At 40.9% G+C, this 17911-nt stretch overlaps 1 protein-coding gene across 3 annotated transcripts in view; it reads left to right on the top strand.

Annotated features, from left to right (window-relative positions):
- Positions 1-13617, top strand: part of RTTN (rotatin) — a 163345-nt gene extending 149728 nt beyond the window's left edge. Inside the window, exons 45-49 of one of the 3 annotated variants that reach the window (XM_045459640.1) lie at positions 1379-1581; positions 4749-5016; positions 10991-11094; positions 12222-12291; positions 13212-13617. In XM_045459640.1, the coding sequence (XP_045315596.1) occupies positions 1379-1581; positions 4749-5016; positions 10991-11094; positions 12222-12291; positions 13212-13297 (731 nt within the window). In that variant the 3' untranslated portion in view covers positions 13298-13617. Of the gene's footprint in view, positions 1-1378; positions 1582-4748; positions 5017-10990; positions 11095-12221; positions 12292-13211 lie in introns of those variants that run through there. The other 2 variants (XM_045459641.1, XM_045459642.1) reach the window with 2 other exon arrangements.
- The last annotated feature ends 4294 nt before the right edge of the window (positions 13618-17911 follow it).

Raw genomic sequence — 17911 nt, 5'->3', positions numbered from 1 at the left:
TGTGTTTACTTGCCTTTTATGACTTTACTTTGCAGAATGTATTTGATTCTCATCTAGTGATACTTAAGCTAGCCTCCTTGAATGGACTGTCATAACTTAATTACATTTAGATTTATGTTACAATGCAGTAAAATGAATTTCTACTTCTTATATGGTTGGTTTCCTCCCTTGATAAATCCCATACGGTTGTTTAATTTACTGAGAGAACACTGGATTCTGGAAAACCACTTGACGCTTCTGGCTCTTGCTGCTTGTGAGCTGTGTGTCTCTGAACAAGCCACTGTTCTCTGAGCTCTGGCCTTTATCTAGCATACATGGCTGGTACCAAACGTCCTGTGGACACACCCCAGGATTATCGCGTTCCTCCTTTTCTTTTTTCTTGTGTAAAATGAAGGCATTGGACCAACTTACCCCCATTTCTAAAATTCTCTTCTTCTGCACAGGTCTTTATTTAGATGTATTTTTAAGGAACTATTTAAAAACCTCTTATGCATATTTATTCTTAAAAAATGAATCTAGGCACACCTGGGTGGCTCAGTTGGTTGTGCGTCTGACTCTTGATTTTGACTCAGGTCATGATCTCACAGTTCGTTGGATCAAGCCCTGCGTCGGGCTCTGCGCTGACAGTACAAAGCCTGGTTGGGATTCCCTCTTTTCTCTGTCTCTGTCTGTCTCTCTCTCTCCCTCTCTCAAAACAAACAAACAAACATTAAGAAAAAATAAACCTAGTGTTTTAAAATGCCTTTTTGAGGGGTGCCTGGGTGGCTCAGTCGGTTGAGTGTCTGACTTTGGATCAGGTCATGAGCTCACAGTCTGTAGGTTTGAGCCCTGCATCGGCCTCTGTACTGACAGCTTGGAGCCCAGAGCCTGCTTTGGATTCTGTGTCTCCCTCTCTCTCTGCCCCTCCCCTGCTCATGCTCTCTCTCTCTCTCTCTCAAAAATGGATAAACATTAAAAAAAATTTAGATCATTAGACCCTCAGTGAGGACGGCAAATCCATCAGGCTGTATGTAGATGTCAACACTAGCCTTCCCTGCTGATTTGCAGTTCATAGATTAGTGGATAAGTCATTGAGTAGGCAGATATGCTTCACTACTTAGGTTTTTTTTTTTTTTTTTAAGTTTATTTATTTTGTTAGTGAGAGTGCATGCGTGCAAGCAGGGGAAGGGCATAGAGAGAGGGAGAGAGAGAATCCCAAGCAGGCTTCATGCTGTTAGTGTGGAACCTGACCCGGGGCTCAAACTCATGAACTGTGAGATCATGACCTGAGCCAAAATCAAGAGTCAGACGCTTGAATGACTGAGCCATCCAGATGCCCCAGGTTTTTTAACTAAATAGTGAAACTAAGATGACATTATGATAGGCTATGTTTTTTAAGGTTGCAGTTCTCTTTGTTGGTCAAGTTGTGGGCCATATCCAGTTCAAGCTGCCTATAGAGGAGCGCCTGGCACCTCTCTGATGGGGTGTATCCTGAAGTTGGCTTCCCAGATGCCTCTTGAGAACACTGCAGTTCAGCAGATGGTTTTTATGTTTCTTTCGAACCTGGCCTTGTCTCATGACTGTAAAGGAGTAATTCAGAAAGTAAGTACTTAATTTGTCCTTCATATCTTAAAAAAGAGTAGTATAATCCTTCTAATCAAGAACATTTATGAAAAATCTAGAACTCAGTTTCTAGGATTAAATTATTATGATTTCAAGACACTGTGTTTTAAAAGACTGTGAAAGGATTAAGGGGTTCACTATGTTTAAAGCCAATTGATAGATGACACATGGAGAGGACAGGCTAGAGGATGATCATTACACTTCCTTTCAGCTTATCTTCTTACTTTTGGATCATATTTTACCTCTCTCAAAAATGAGGGGTTTAGAATTAGGAAGACAGCTGTCTTACATTTATTTGAGATTATACAAGTCATGTCCAGTCTTTACATAGACCAAATGAAACAGTAGCGATCTCAGTTCAGTTTACATAGTCAGAACAATGTGTGAAATGACAGCCATCTTGCCCTGCTTAGACTGATGTTATCAGTCCTGTGGGACTCCAGTGCCAAAACTTGACTTCTTATCACTGATTTTTAACCTAGGGTACTTTGCAAGGGATTGAATGAGTTAAACAAATTGTAATACACATGTTCAGTGAGATTATATTTAGATATGTATGACCAGAATCCCTAATTTGGAAGATCCTGTACATTGTGAATATGATCATGTCTATTATTTACGAGTAGTACTTTGAGTGTTTTTGTTCCTTTATATGGAGGCCAAGACAAATTATGAAAGTTGACAGTATTCATGAGAATTGAATCTCCGTTTCCTCTCCTGTGTCAGCCCCCCACCCCCACCCCCTCCAGAAAAAACCCACATTGACTGCAACCTCCAAATAAATAGCAGTTTTACTAAGGAACAATCTTTTCAGTGGTGTGTTGGAGCTAACTCAGGCTGACTCATGAGTATCATTGCTGATTTTCAGGAATTCTGTGACCCAGTTGACATCACGGTGCTATCTTGAAATCAGCCATGGTGGGAGGGCTCACACTGTATAAATTGGCAAAAGGTGCAATCAGGGACCCACTATCCCACCAGAACCACAGGTGGATATACACGTCACGCTGCACTGGATGTCTGTAGCCCCGTCCCTACACGTGTGAGAGCACGGGCCGGGGGCAGTGCTTTCCCCCGCTCCCCTCTGGAGTAGAACAGGAGCTCCCGAACCAGTTGCCGATCTCGGGTTTGACATGTGACTTTGAGCAGGAGACCTTCTCTCTTTAAGCTTCGGTTGCTTCATTTGAAAACTTACTGGGTTAAACAACATGATCTCTAAGGTGTCCTCCACTCTCAATGCAGGACTCTGTTCCTGTACTCAAGCATATATTGATATATATTTCATGTGACTGTGTTTCAGGTGCAGCTCAGTCAAGTTGTTTTTCCTCTGCTCTAGTTAGGAAACCCCCGAGCCTTCCTCTGCTCCTCTGTTAAAAGAGCCCTGGGTATTTAACAGTTCTTCCTCTCTGTTACCCTGCTATGGGCATTAGAAGACGTAACCAGCACTTTTGTACAACAAGACTCTAAAGTGTCTGGTTTCTCTCCACCATGTTTCTCTACATTCCACATGGTATAGGAAATTGTCTAAAAGCATCTTTAGCTCCAGCAAAGGGAAGGAATGCCCATAGTATGTTTATACTTGAAAGCACTGCCATATGTTTTATCACTAGTGTCCACTCCAGATCTCCAATATCATGGTAGAATGTAGCTGAACAGGAAAGGCAAGGGATAAATTTAGAAGGCGTCAATTTGGACTGAGCAATGAGAAGTAGGTGTGAGTGACAGTGCAATGCAAAGTGGGCATGTGGTTTCACAGTTTACTTGTTGCTTGGGTAATGTTGCTAATATTTCTGTAGCTAATTTCATTTTTTTTTTTGTAAGTTTTTACTAAATTCCAGTTGGTTAACACACACAATTAATAATATTAGTTTCAGGTGCACAATATAGTGAGTCAGCATTTCTATATCCTTTCATTTTTAGACTCAGAGTCCTTTTATGTAACAGTATTAAATGTGTTTAATAGATTCAAGCCAACATCTTGATTTAGGTGCAGGAGAACCCAGGAATAGGCCAGAATAGATTATTAAGCAGGAGGGAGATGAGAGATAGCCTGGTATTCCGGGCAGTTAAGAAAGTTAAGTGATCACACTTCTGTTCTCCGGTCAAAATATCCAACTGATATTTTTGATACCCCTCTATAAGTTTACTAGGGTGGCATGTAGCCATGAGAAATCATCTGTAACGATAAGTAGTGGGGGTAAAGTGAATATATGATATCCATGTAGATTATTTTATTTTATTGTACTTTTTAGAGAGTGTGAGCAGGGGGCAAGGCAGAGGGAGAGAGAGAAAGAGAGAGAGAGAGGAAGGGAGGGAGGGAGGGAATGAATGTCAAGCAGGCTCCATGGTCAGTGTGGAGCCCGATGGAGGGCTTGATCCCACGACCCTGGGATTATGACCTGAGTCGACATTAAGAGTTGGACGCTCAGTTGCGCTTTAAAATTTTTTTTAATGTTTGTTTGTTTATTTTAAGAGACAAAGTGCATGCAAGCGAGGAGGGAGCAGAGAGAGAGGGAGAGAGAGAGAATCCCAAGCAGGCTCTGCACTGTCAGTGCAGAGTGCACATGGGGCTCAATCCCATGAAGTATGAGATCATAACCTGAGCTGAAATCAAGAGCTGGACGCTTAACCTGCTGAGCCAACTAGGCTCCCCCAGATTTTTTTTTTTATTTTTAAGCACACTTGTAGCTATAAAGATTCTGGTCTGCTCAGTACTACTAGAGTTGTTAACTGGTGTCCAAGACTGACTTGGGTTTTGTTTTCTTTTTCCTCCCCATAGGATAGTTTTTAATGAGTCGCAAAATTGCCAGAAGGCAGGCAGAGAGAGAGAACTCAGGAGGCCTGAAATAATCCCCAACTGGAATTATCCATCCTAAATAATTAAGAGTTGACTATATGTAGTTAGTTTATCCATCGTCAGGAAAGAATTAGTAAGAATTAAAAATTTGAGCACTATTTTGTTCTCCTTAATTTTTTCACTTATACCTGGAAACAGTTTAGATGGGAGTATTTGGAAGTTGTTAGGAGGAAGGAGAAATTAAAGTTGGGAAAAGAAGAGCAGAATGCTAGTTAATTGGTCTCCAAGGGACAAAGAAAATAATGAAAAGAGTCAAGAAGAAAATAATATTCTCTCTGTTTATCCACAGAGTAACTTCTTACAGAACTTTCTGTCTCTAACATTGCCAAAAGGAGGAAATAAACATCTCAGTAATCTGACCATTCTTTGGTTGAAGTTACTCTTGAATATCTCACTTGGAGAAGATGGCCAACAAATGATCCTGAGGCTGGATGGCTGTTTGGACTTGCTTACAGAGATGAGCAAATACAAGCATAAGAGCAGCCCGTGTATACCTCTCCTTATTTTTCATAATATTTGCTTCAGTCCTGCCAATAAGCCCAAGATCCTGGCTAATGGTGAGTATTCACGTCTCTCACACACACACACACACACACACACAAACACACACACACACACACACACACACACACACACACACCCATTTATACATGTGGTCATTCCTACAGTATTCCATTTAGAGTAAAACACAAAATGTTTTATAAGTAATCTGCCAACTGTTTATTAAGCACCACTGTGTTCAAGGCAGTGTGGGAGGCAGAGGCCGTTGGAACGAATCAGGTGTGACCCCTGTCCTCAGGGATGAACCAGACATGGCTCCAGCCCTCTAGTGGCTGCCAGGAGTCTTCCCGGGGTTACCGAGTCTTGCTGTTGGTGGCTGCACTGGATCCTGGAGGTGATAGGGAGGAGGAGCCTGGCGTGGGCGCTCTCTGGCCTCACCCTGACTTCTCCCATCTCTGTTCTCCTGGCTCCCCTGGGTCTTTGAGCAGATGCTGCGGTGTCAGTGAAGCCTCTTCAGACCAACCTGCCAACGTGATAACCCCCACATCCTTCTTCCTGCCTCCCGTCCTTCTCTCTCTCTCACTCTCTCCTCTCCCTCCCTGTTGACATTACCACCAGGTGAGATACTATATGTTTTTGGCATATATCTGTTCATTCCTAGTCTGCCCACACTAGAACATTAGCTCCTAGGAGGTCAAGAGGTTTCTGTCTTTTTTCTTCACTTGGCATCTAGAATTGTGCCTGTCACTGGTGAGCATTCAGTGAATATTCAGTGATTGAGAGAGCTCTTGAGTAGGCAGGAGAGTTCAGGATCCAAGACCAAATGGTGAAATTAGCCTTACAGAGACCCGATTCTCTGCGATGTAGGACAGGTGGAGGTGAGGATTCAGAATAATTTTGAAACAGAAAGAGGGAAATGGAAAGGTCTGTTTCTGCAGCCATGTGCTGTTTCTGTGAGTAGAGTGTGACGTTTATAGGGAGGGAGTTTTATAAGGAGGCATCACATTGTTTGGGGGAAATAAAAAGAGGCGGGCTCTAGAAATCAGTTTATAAACACACATGAAGTGCCTGGAACCATTTATGGAGCGTAGTGGCTGCTCCAGATGGGCTAATTGTGTTTTCCTCTCATGTTCTGTACTTAGTGTTTTCTTAGAGGTGTTTTCCTGTGACATGTGGAGTTTCTAAGTGAGTGTCAGTGATTCTGCTTATGTTCTCCCGTGTGTGCTGGTGCTTCTCTTTTTCTGATAATTATTGGATAGCTGGAAATATGGGGAAAGACTTTAGAAGCTCAGTCAGCTTTTAACGTAGTGAGATGAACTGTGGATCTGAGCTCTGCTTTTCCATAACTCCTCTACGGATGCTGTGCTGGCCGCCGTGGGCTTGTGCCTCAGCCCTTTGTTTGGTAGAGAGGGATAATGATAGGCCCTGCCACATAGGGCAGTGAGGTAGCTACATGAGGGATCTTTTCCCATGCCTGCTCTCATCTGTTAGTTATTCTTTCTCAGAAAGTTTTTTCTTTGGGGACTACTCACTGCAATTTTCTTACTAAGAGAGTTGGAAAAAGGACAGCTTAAGGGAACTCGAGGAGAAGTCTGCATTTCCCCTCTGGATTTATTTTTAGCTTTTCTTTGTAACAGTGATGCTCTCTCTTCTTCCTTAGCTTAAAGCACATGGGCAAACTTTTGGTAAGAAGGAGCTTCCTCAGCCCCACAGACATGAGATCGGGGCCTCCAAGGCAGGGATAAGAGGCAGCAACTGTGCAGTTTTTGTATGGATCTTTGGAGGCATGTCACAGGCCTTTTCCACTTGGGGATCCAGAGGGAGGGCTTAGCAGAGGCACCTAGCTTAAAAATCTACCATGTAAGACTGCATAATTCTGATAATTAGTGCCCAAACCTCTGGTTTTGATGGTCAGGAATAGAGTAGGTTGTGAGGCTTGGAAAAATAGAGCCAGAGTATTCCTTGTTTCTATAAATGTCAGGCAAGGTCTGCTCTGAAAACAACAAAAATATGCTAGATAAAATATATCAAAATTTACCTTAAAATCGAAGTACTGAAAAGATAGTGGGAAAGTCCCAGGCCCATTTTGATTGAAAGTCTGTGCCTAGAGAGACATAAAATATATACATGAAATGTGCATTTTTTTGTCTCGAGGACATTTGCCAACATTGTATGCTTGGCTTTTGTTCAGGCATGCCAAGGAGTCAGGGAAATACAGTTGAGAGTATCCACGACAGGGGGAGTTTGGGGCCATCTTGGCTGTATTGTATAAACCCCAAAGACCTAGCCTCTTAAGGGAAAGACGAATCAAAATTAAATTGGTCCCCCAACCCACATCCAGGTGATTATAAAGAAAAGAAGAACAAGTGTGAGAACGGGCACCACAGACTGCTCCCCACAGCTCTGCACCCCACAGATGCATAGACTGAGTGGCCTGTGACCTGGTTTGAGCCGAACCTTGATCGACAGTGCTTCTGGGTGCTTAGCAGAAGCAATCTGCCACTCTGATGGATGGAGGACAAGTGCACACTAAGCCTCAGAGAACCTCCACAACTAATTTTTCAGAAGTATTAACTAGTATAGAGTTAAATGTGACCAATCCCATCGGGAAACATGGCAACATGAGGAAGAACCAGCAGGGAGAAATATACCAACTTATCTGCCTAGGCTTCAGATATTATAATTATAAAACACAGATTTAAAGATAAATTTAGTTATACCATATTTAGAAAAATAAGTGACAAACTTGGGAATGTTTGCAGATGATAGGAAAGTGAAAAATTGAAAGATTTGAAATAATAGCCAAACAAATTCTATTAATATTTTTGTACCCAACATGGGAGCACCCAAATACATAAAGCACCTACTAACAAACATAAGGAAATAATCGATAGTAACACAGTTATAGTAGGGGACTTTAACACCCCACTTACATGAATGGACAGATCATCTGAACAGAACTTCAACAAGCAGACAGTGGCTCTGAATGACACAGCAGATCAGACGGATCTAACAGGTATATTCAGAACATTCCATCCTAAAACAGCAGAATGTACATTCTTCTCAAGTGTCCGTGGAACATTCTCCAGAACAAATCCTATATTAGGCCACAGAACAAGTCTTCACAAATTCAGAAAGTTTGAAGTCCTACTATACATCATTTTTGACCACAGCACTATTAAACTAGAAATCAGCCACAAGGAAAACTCTGGAGATTTACACGGAAGGTAAATCATATGCTACTAAACAATGACTGGATCAACCAGGAGATCAAAGAGGAAAGCAAAAAATACATGGAGACATATGAAAATGAAAACACCACAGTCCAAAATCTTTGGGATGCAGCGAAAGCTGTTCTAAAAGGGACGATTAGAGCAATGCAGGCCTACCTCAAGAAAAATCTCATGTAAACAACCTAACCTTATAGCTAAAGGAGCTAGAAAAAGAACAAACAAAACCCCAAACCAGTAGTAGGAAGGAAGTAATAAAGACCAGAGCAGAAATAAATGAAATAGAAACCAAAACAGCAGTAGAACCGAACAATGAAGTCCAGGAGCTGATTCTTTGAAAAGATCAGCACAAATGTGCTAAACCTTTAGCCAAATTCATTAAAAAAAAAAAAAAAATGAAAGAGGGATTCAAATAGAATCAAAAATAGGATTAATAACAACTGATACCACAGAAATACAAAGAATTGTAATATTATGAAACATTATATGGCAACAGATTGGACAACCTGGAAGAAATGGACAGATTCTTAGCAACATAGAACCTCCCCCAACTGAATCAGTTAGAAATAGAAAGTTTGAACAGACTGATTACCAGTAATGAAACTGAATGAGTTATTAAGAACTCCCAATAAACAATAATCCAGGACCAGATGGCTTCAAAGGTGAATTCTACCAAACATTTAAATAAGAGTTATACCTATTCTCAAACTATTCTCTGAGGCCAGCATTACCTTGATACCGAAACCAGATAAAGATACTACAAATAAAGAGAACTATTAGGCCAGTATCTTTGATGAACATAGATGCAAAGATCCTCAACATAGTATTAGCAAACCGAATCCAAGAACACGTTAAAAAAAATCATTCACCAAGATGAAGTAGGATTCATTCCATTCCCATGTTTCAACTATGATTCAGTATGTGCAAATCAATCAATATGATATCACAGCAGTAAAAGAAAGGATAAATGCCTTACAGTCATTTCAATAGATGAAGAAAAAGTATTTGACAAAGTATAACATCCATTCATGATAAAAACCTTCAACAAAGTAGGTTTAGAGGGAACGTACTTCAATATGATAAAGGCCAAATATGAAGAACCCACAGATAACATCATGCACAGTGGTGAAAAACAGAGCTTTTCCCCCAAGATTAGGAACAAGACAAGGATGTGCCCTCTCTACCACTTTTATTCAACATGGCACTAGAATTCCTAGCCACAGACAAGAAAAAGAAAAAGCGTACAGATGGGAAAGGAAGTGAAAGTGTCACTCTTTGCAGTTGACATTATGATATATATATAGAAAAGACCATCAAAAAGACTACTGGACTGATAAATGAATTTAGTAAGGTCGCAGGATACAAAATTAATATGCAGAAACTGTTGTGTTTCTATACACTAATAATGAAGTAACAGAAAGAGAAATTAAGAAAACAAGCCCACTTACAGTTGTGCCAAAAAAGAATACCTAGGAATAAAAACCAAGGAGGTGAAAGTCCTATGCTCTGAAAACTATAAAGATGGCATCCCTAAATATGTAATTAAATCAATTATACTAAGAAGAAAAGTAGTAAGTAAAACTCATTTCCTACTTATCTAGCTACATTTTACTGTTATCTTTTCTCTTGGGGTTATTTATATGTGTACGTAGGTGCTCACTTCATATCTATTTTAATGTGCCTTTTTTGTAACCGTGTTATATTTCACAATGAAATGTATTTTTAAAAATTTATCCTGTTGCATCATCAGTGGGGGCATCACATTAATTGATCTATGTATGTACTTTATTAAAAATGCTTAAGAGGGGTGCCTGGGTGGCTCAGTCGGTTAAGCTTCAGACTTCAGCTCAGGTCATGATCTCAGTTCATGGGTTCGAGCCCCATGTTGGGCTGTGTGCTGACAGTTCACAGCCTGGAGCCAACTTCAGATTCTGTGTCTCCCTCTCTGTCTGCCCCTCACCCGTTCATGCTCTGTCTCTCTCTGTCCCAAAAATAAATAAACGTTGAAAAAAAAAATAAAAAAAAAAAAAAATGGAACATGCTTTTAAACATAGATTTTAGAGGAAAAATAATTTGATACAATAAAATATATAAAAGTTAGTAATAAGATACGTTCATATACTTTTCTGAAACACCCTGACAAATCTCCTTGGGACTGGACTTCTCTGTGTCTTACCTTAAAATGAGTAGTATGCTGCAGATAACTTGTAAGTCTTGATTTCACACTCTGCCTAGCTATGCAAAAAGGGGACACATCTTGTGTGTTGATATGCCTTTAAATCACTTTTTCCTCTGACACATAAATACACAAAAGCATTTCTCTAAAATGTTTAGTCCTTTTTTAAAAGGCTTAACTAATTTGGTATTTCTTGATTATTGTTTTATATAGTAATACATGCTGTTGATGTTTGTATAATGGTCTTTATAATTTATCATAAGAGCAAATCTGTTTTCTTGCACACCAAAATGTGAGCTATAATTGAACAGCTCATTTATACAACTCTTTGTATAATTACTTACTTCTGCACTATTGTTGTTTAAATGAATGTGCCTTTGTTGAATTAGGGCCAAAAGAATTAGGCTGCCATGACTGTTCTGTGCCCGTCATGAAGATAGTTTGTTGTGAGGTTGTCCTCCCACGTATGGTTTACCAGATTGTTTTAGCCACAGTCTAGTGATACCAACTTTGTATGTATTCTGGTGGGGGCAAAGGGAGTATCTGACTAGTCCAAGATCAGAATGCATTGTGATGTCTGGGACTGAACTTTTGTTTTTTTTCCCCTAATGTGTTTATTATTAGAAAAAGTCATTAGTGTGCTAGCTGCCTGTCTGGAAAGCGAGAATCAACATGCACAGAGGATTGGAGCAGCTGCGCTTTGGGCTCTGATTCACAATTATCAAAAGGTCAGTTTTTAAAGTCATTGTTCTAGCCAGGGGCAAATCCAAGCCTCTGAGAGTGCAGCCAGGGGCGCCAGAGGAGTATCAGCTAGATTTTAAACAACAACAACAACAACAACAACAAAACGAACTCAAGGACCTTATTGTCTTGTGCATTTATACAATTAGTGAGCCATCAGTTGAAATCATTGTCATTTAATTAACAGGATGTCTCATTTCAGAAAGCTGTCTGTCTCTTTTGGGTGAATTCTCCCTGTTGGTATAACTTGATTTGGCATATTGATGTAATGTTAGTATAGATCATTTCTGTTAAAAGACGTATTCGGGAAAAATATATCCTGAAATAAAACCAAATAACGAAGTTTTATCCAGCTGTGTGATTCCTTTTTGTCTAGCTTATGTCGCCGCTGAGTTTTGAGAGGACCCGATTCCTGGAAGGCTGCAGCACAGGGCCGGCCGCAAGGGAGCGATAGCAGGTGCAGCCTCGCACTTGCCCTCTCTGGCCTTTGGTCTTCTCTTTCACTGCAGACATCTCGTTCCTGAGAGAAGTGCCCTTGGGTATCTAGCCGTTAAATAGTGGCCAGTGACAGACAGCGTTCCCATAGACACCGTCCCCGAATGGTGCCCTCTCAGCTGATAGTCCCTTGTCTGTGCTGCCTGCTCTCCCCGCTGGCTGACAGCACACAAGGCGAAAGGCTGTGCTGTCACTTTCACCGTGTGTCCCCAAGGCTTAGCACGGGGTTTGGCACTTTACGGTCACTTAGTAAATATTTGTTGACCACCTGGTACCGTTTGATATATTTTAATCTGAAATCTGGGGCTTGAGGGAATATGAAATATTGAAACCAAGACTGAGTCTTCCTTTAAGACTTGAGATTAGGAGAGAAGGGGTAAAGGGCAGGGCAGGGGACAAAGAACTTGGAGCAGCAGAGAAGAGTCGAGTTAGAGAGGGAAGGATGTGGGCGACGACCAAGGGGGATGTGCTTCTGTCTAATCCCCTGACCACATTGTCGTGCTTCATGATAATCTGCTCAGTGCTTGCGGTCAGCAGTGGTGGCTTTAGTACTGTAGTGTCCTGATCCTTGGCGTGTGGGAAGAAGTCTGATTCATGGGTTGCTCTATGTTATCTCCAGGCAAAAACAACTTTGAAAAACCCATCAATAAAAAGAAGAGTGGATGAAGCATATTCGTTAGCAAAGAAAAGTAAGTTTTATTATGAAAGAGATGACAGTTAACCTTGGAAGCTATTCAGTGAATTCTCTGATTAGTGAAATCCTTGGATAGTTCACAGTGAAAAGACAGTTTTCAACACTGGTCCATGCTTTTCATTACATCACCTTTTAAATAATAAAATGTTTTGATAGATGAAGGTTTGAGATACAATAATTTCTTAAAACATGTCTGTGATCTTTCTCCAACTCCTTTTCTTTTTCTTGCACTAAACGTCCTTTGCCAGTGGCTACCGCTGTGCTGCAGTGTGTTCTTAGGTGATAAGAGCTGGGCCCAATTAGAATTGACCTTGAACAGAAAACTTTGATCTAACATGGGGGAGTTGAATTACAGTCTTCCGAGAATAGATCCCATTGCCCTTGTATCCTCTCAGCCCTGTGATGTGATCATGATATGAGGCAGGGTTTTCTTTTCACAGTTCATTTCTCATTTTAAGTGACACAGGTTTTCAATGAGCATTATTCTTTGAACACTTTTTTATGCTAAGGCACTGTACTGTGTCCTCCTTGTACTGTACGGAGTCTTTTAGTTATTAGTTTGTGTTAGTTAGTTATTTTGTTACTAATTAGTAATGAATTTTTTTGTAGTCTGATTCTTTATAAGTGGTTTATAGTTTTTTTGGTTGGTTTCTTGCTGTGACCATGAGTTTCTAGAGGTACCAAATAATTGAGTTATGTCAGAGTTCAGGCATTAGGAGGGATGGGGCAAAAAAAAGAGCAAGGCATTCATTCGGCATTATAGGTAATGGCAGCCATTATGGAAGTACCTTGGTTTTTTGTTTATGCTTTTTGGCTAAAGTGTAAATAAAAAATAAGTATGAATTCTGGCTGCTCTTAAGTGCAGTACTGAGTTTAATAAACTTACTCTTCCATACTCTTCTTTTTCTCTTTCAGCTTTCTCAAGCTCAGAAGAAACCCCGCTAAATGCCTATTATATGAAATGTCTCGAAAACCTCGTTCAGCTTCTTAATTCTTCCTGAGCACCGTGAAGGAGCCCGGAGGCTGACGGCCGCCCCAGGTGAGCCCACCTTGAAGCAGACTCCGTGTAGCAACTCTTAGCTAGAGACACGCTGAGTCTCTGCAGGGTGCTGTGCCTTCCTTCCGGATGAGGAGCAGAACGGAAGACGTCCTCGTTCTGCCCCTTTGTACTGGCTCCGTGAGAGCAGCCGACAAGAAGATGATAAAAAAAGAGGCACAGGAACTTTGGGGAACATAAACATCTTTACCTTTTTTTGTGCAATTTGCTTTGTAAAAATCCTACTTAACAGTTATTTAATAAAATATTTTTAGAAACTGAAAATTGACTAATAATTGCTGCTTGCAGACTTTGATCAGTATCATGAATATGAATTGCCGTAATTGGAGGAGTTACTAATTCTGATTTCCCTTTTTTCCTTAATTTATTACATGGAATCTGACTCTTGTCAATACAGATCGTTGTTTCACAAACTTTTATTTTGCCCAGGGCATATACATTGGTGGAGAGATATTTGCATGGAAACGTCTATGATTTTGTGAGTAGCTTCTTTATGCAGTTTTTAGTGATATTAACTCCTTTGTATATGATTTGTTAACCTGGTATATTTTATTATTTTCACCTCTCAGCTTCTGAAATGTTGTGTAATAATGAGGGAAGAAATAGAACTTATGATCAGATGGGGCCTGTGTTCAAATTCTAGCTCAGCCCAAAACATCATGAAGAGTTAAGACTTAATAAAATCTAGCAGGAACAAGTTCTGTCAGGCATTCGTGATGTAACCTTAACTGGCATGTGGTTCTGAACTGAGAACTTAAATTAGAATCAATTCAAGTATGGATCACTTTTGGCAGTTTTCCCAACACTTTTGAAAGTAAGAAAATTGTGTCTAAGAAAAGAAAAATATATATGTGTATGTATACATGCACACACATAGTTATATACACTCATTATTTATGGCAAAGTTTGAATTGTTAAAATTCAACTTTTTTTTTTTTTTTTTTTTTTTTTTTTTAGAGAAAAAGAGCAGGCAGGGGAGAGGGGCAAAGGGACAGAAAGAATCTTGAGCAGGCTCCATGCTCCGCACAGAGCCCGACACAGGGTTCGATCCCATGACCTTGGGATCGTGACCTGAGCTGAAATCAAGAATCAGACACTCAACTGACTGAGCCACACGGGTGCCCCCCAAAATAACAGTTTTAAAGTGCTTTAGCAAATTGCCATCATCACTAAATAAGTCAGAAGATGTTATTTAAGCTAGAAGCATGAGCACAGAATAGTTGTTAAATATTGAAATAGAAGCAGAAAAAGTTGCTAAGTGTCTGAAAATTATTGATTAGAACAACAGATCTAGGAAGTTCAGAAGTTTCTGGGCTGCCTAAGTTAACTCAAAGAAATGGACATGCCAGTATTCTGAAAAATTCACCCGATTCTGAGAGCCGGAATCGGGAATTATTTCCACCTTTCCTCCTGGTTTCTTCCATTCTGTGCCATTTTCTTGTTATTACCTTGTAAGCCCCCACTGATGAATAATGAGATAGATTTCTTTGTAACTTCCATTTAAAGGGCTCTTTCTATGTCACAGGGCGCTATTCTTAGAACGTTTATTATTTAATCTGTCTTCCTCTAAATTACTGTTATCCCTATGTTAGAGGTTAATAAATGGAGGCTGAGTGTGGCTCGGTAGTTTGTCTGTGGCTGCCTGTCTAGCTATGCTGTGCTGCTGCTTTTTTTTTTTTTTTTTCCTCATTGGAATTCCTGTCTTTGTATTTGGATCTTATAGCTAACAACTGTTTTTTTCTACAAAAATCAGATCTCTCCAAGGAAATAATCATTTCCTTTATGGTTCATTGATTGATTGACATATCAGGGTATCCTTTGCCTCATATCTTTGGAATCAGGAAGAGTTGTAACTGATTATTTTCTCTAGCAGTTCAAGGTAATACCATGGTGGTGGGGGGGGGGGGTGGGGATTTGTAGCCCAGTAGCTCAAACCAGTGGGGGACGTTACCTGCTGAAGCCCAGGAGGACTGTCACCCAGAAAAGGACCAGAGGTAATGGCTTCAGGAAAAGTTGCACTGCCATCTGTTGGTGTCCAGGGACCTGAGCCTCAGGGGCATGTAGTGTTCCTGGTCCTGACGGCAGCCCTTCCCTTCTGTGTCTCTTCAGATTGTGTCTAGCCAGCCAGTGGGGAAACTGGTAAGCAGAAGGTTCCTAAGGTCACCGGCCCACTATTTCAGCAGCTGTCTTGGTGCTAAGTTGGGGAGCCCTGAGCATCGGAATCCCCTAAGCTTGTTGAAATGCGGATTCCGGGACCCACTGAAGCGGAGTCTCAGGCCAACATCCGGGAGTATTGTTAGTGACATCCCCAGGTGATCTTTACAGTGACCACAGTTTGAGAACCAACAATTAATCCCCTTCTTTTATAGAAAACTGCCTAGAACTTGAAAATGATTGAACATTAGTCAGCTACTTACTAATGAAATAGGACTTGAGTTTGGGTGTCTTGAATGCTAGTCAAGTGTTTTTTCTATCACCCATCTCTGGTTTAGGCAAAGATTCAGCAAATAGGTGTCGGGGACCAGTTCATGCCTCATGGTCTCCAAATTTCCCATCTCCTGGCCTTTTTGGTTGGTTGCGTTAGGATTGCTGGTGTGCTGTGAATGCACACGAAGCCTGTACCGTTTCCACCATGATGCGCAGACATTGATATAGAGGCTCTGAATTTAGGACCTTGAGCAGATTGTGGGAGGAGGCAGCCTTTCGTTTTGAAAACAGGAAAAAGTAGAATGCTTAGGAGACCTAGATGGAGCCTTTCCTACTCTTCCTAAAATCACTTTCAAAAATGAGTAACTGGCTGTATTTTTCTTTGTTCTGTAAAGAATAGAGTGAAAAATAGAATTGCCCAGTTAACTGCAGGTTGTCAACTTCCCTTTGTAGTATTAAGTACACTCATCATCTGTAGTAATCTTACATCATTAATCTTTGTGGCTGCACCTTGTCTCTCCCCATTTCCTGAGATCTGCTGCTTGACTCATGATGTTCCTCAAATTTGGCAGCCTGATGGGTAGGAACAATGATCAGCGTTCCTGCTGTTGCCATAGCCAGGCATGCATACAAGCTCCCTTACAGAATGAGAGAGCATAACCACATGGTTAAGGGAACTGGGCTCCGGAGCCACGCGGACCTGGTGTCAACTGTGGCTTCATCCGTACACGGCGATGGCGGCCCTGGAGCAGCCTCGGGGCCATTTCTGCTGCTGTAACCGGGGATGAGGACACCTGCCTTGTAAAGTTGGGGAGAGGTTCGAGTGCCCAGCATAGTACCTGGTACATAGTTGATTGTCCCTTGGATGTTATTAGTGATTAGTTATTCTCGTATAGTTCTCACAAACTTGGCTCTTTCTCATTAAAACATTAAATCCTTGGTGCCCTTGCAACCCTTCTATTTCTTTGGGGGTGGGATAGGCTGGTAGACGAGTTATGTTGTCAGAACTGAGGTTTCGGCATTCCAAAAGGATTGTCAGTTTCTGGTGGGGACGTGTTCACAGCCCTGAGGTCGCTGAGCTCATCAAGTTATCACGGAGAGCCTGAGTCTTGGAAAGCACGGTGTAGAAGTGTTAGGCGCAGCTAGGTAGACTTGGTACATTTTATCCTGCTTGTCAGGTTGTTCAGATTGACTGTGAGTTGGTGAAATATGCTCCTTCCCAATTTGATTAAAAAATACAAGAAATAAAAACAGCATCCAAAAGAAAACCTCAGCTTAAAGAATCCATCAGTTTGAGGGTAGCCATTTTCCTCCATCAGTCTGTTGCTGACCTGCTGTGATCCAGAGAGTCAGCTGGATCGGATGATTAAATGCTATTGTTCCTGTGAATGGGCAACTTAGAGTTTATTCTTCCTGTTAAAAACTATTCCTCATGGGAAATTCCTTATAAATTTTAAATAGTAAGTCAGCTAGGACTGGGTGAGAGGATGCTGGGCCCCAAAGCTCAGGATGTTCGAAAGACTATGCCAAGACCCCAGGATTCTGAGATTTGGCAGCAAGATGTGATGAGCTCAGCGTGATCCTGTTTTAAATGTTCCCAACAACGTTCATCTTTGCATTTCATTTGTTCCTTCTGCACTTGAGAAATCTGCTTCAGAAAAAAGTTATGCTCTTTTAAAATAACGTTTCACAAAAGATCTACAAGGTAGCATTCAATAAATTTCTCTTTTAACTAATTTCGCCTGAAAGCCAAGAGAAAAATATGTGTTTTAATGTAGACTCCACGACATGAATTCTTTCATGCATTTTTCCTTTGTGAATAATGTCTTTCCCTGTGGCTTTACTTCTACCCACGGCTGTGCCTTGGGAACGTCTGCGTCCCATTTGGTTCATCTGGGCGGTGATACTGAGCATTCTGGTAGCAAGCAGATTGCTTGCAGTTCTGGACAAATTCTGAGAACATGCTTTCCTCAGATACTCTATTAGAACATTCTTCCCTTGGCTTGCCATGGAAAGAGATTATTAAAATGCAGATTATAAAATGGAGAACTACTTTTAATCATTTTCTGGTGATATTTATCGTAAAGACTGGATTGTCATGTATCAGTTTATAGATATGATACCTGGTTTA

The sequence above is a fragment of the Leopardus geoffroyi genome, chromosome D3 (genome assembly GCF_018350155.1).
Source record: "Leopardus geoffroyi isolate Oge1 chromosome D3, O.geoffroyi_Oge1_pat1.0, whole genome shotgun sequence".
NCBI classification, from domain to species: Eukaryota; Metazoa; Chordata; class Mammalia; order Carnivora; family Felidae; genus Leopardus; species Leopardus geoffroyi.
The sequence above is the reverse complement of the archived record's forward strand: the minus strand, read 5'-3'. Positions and strand labels throughout refer to the sequence as shown.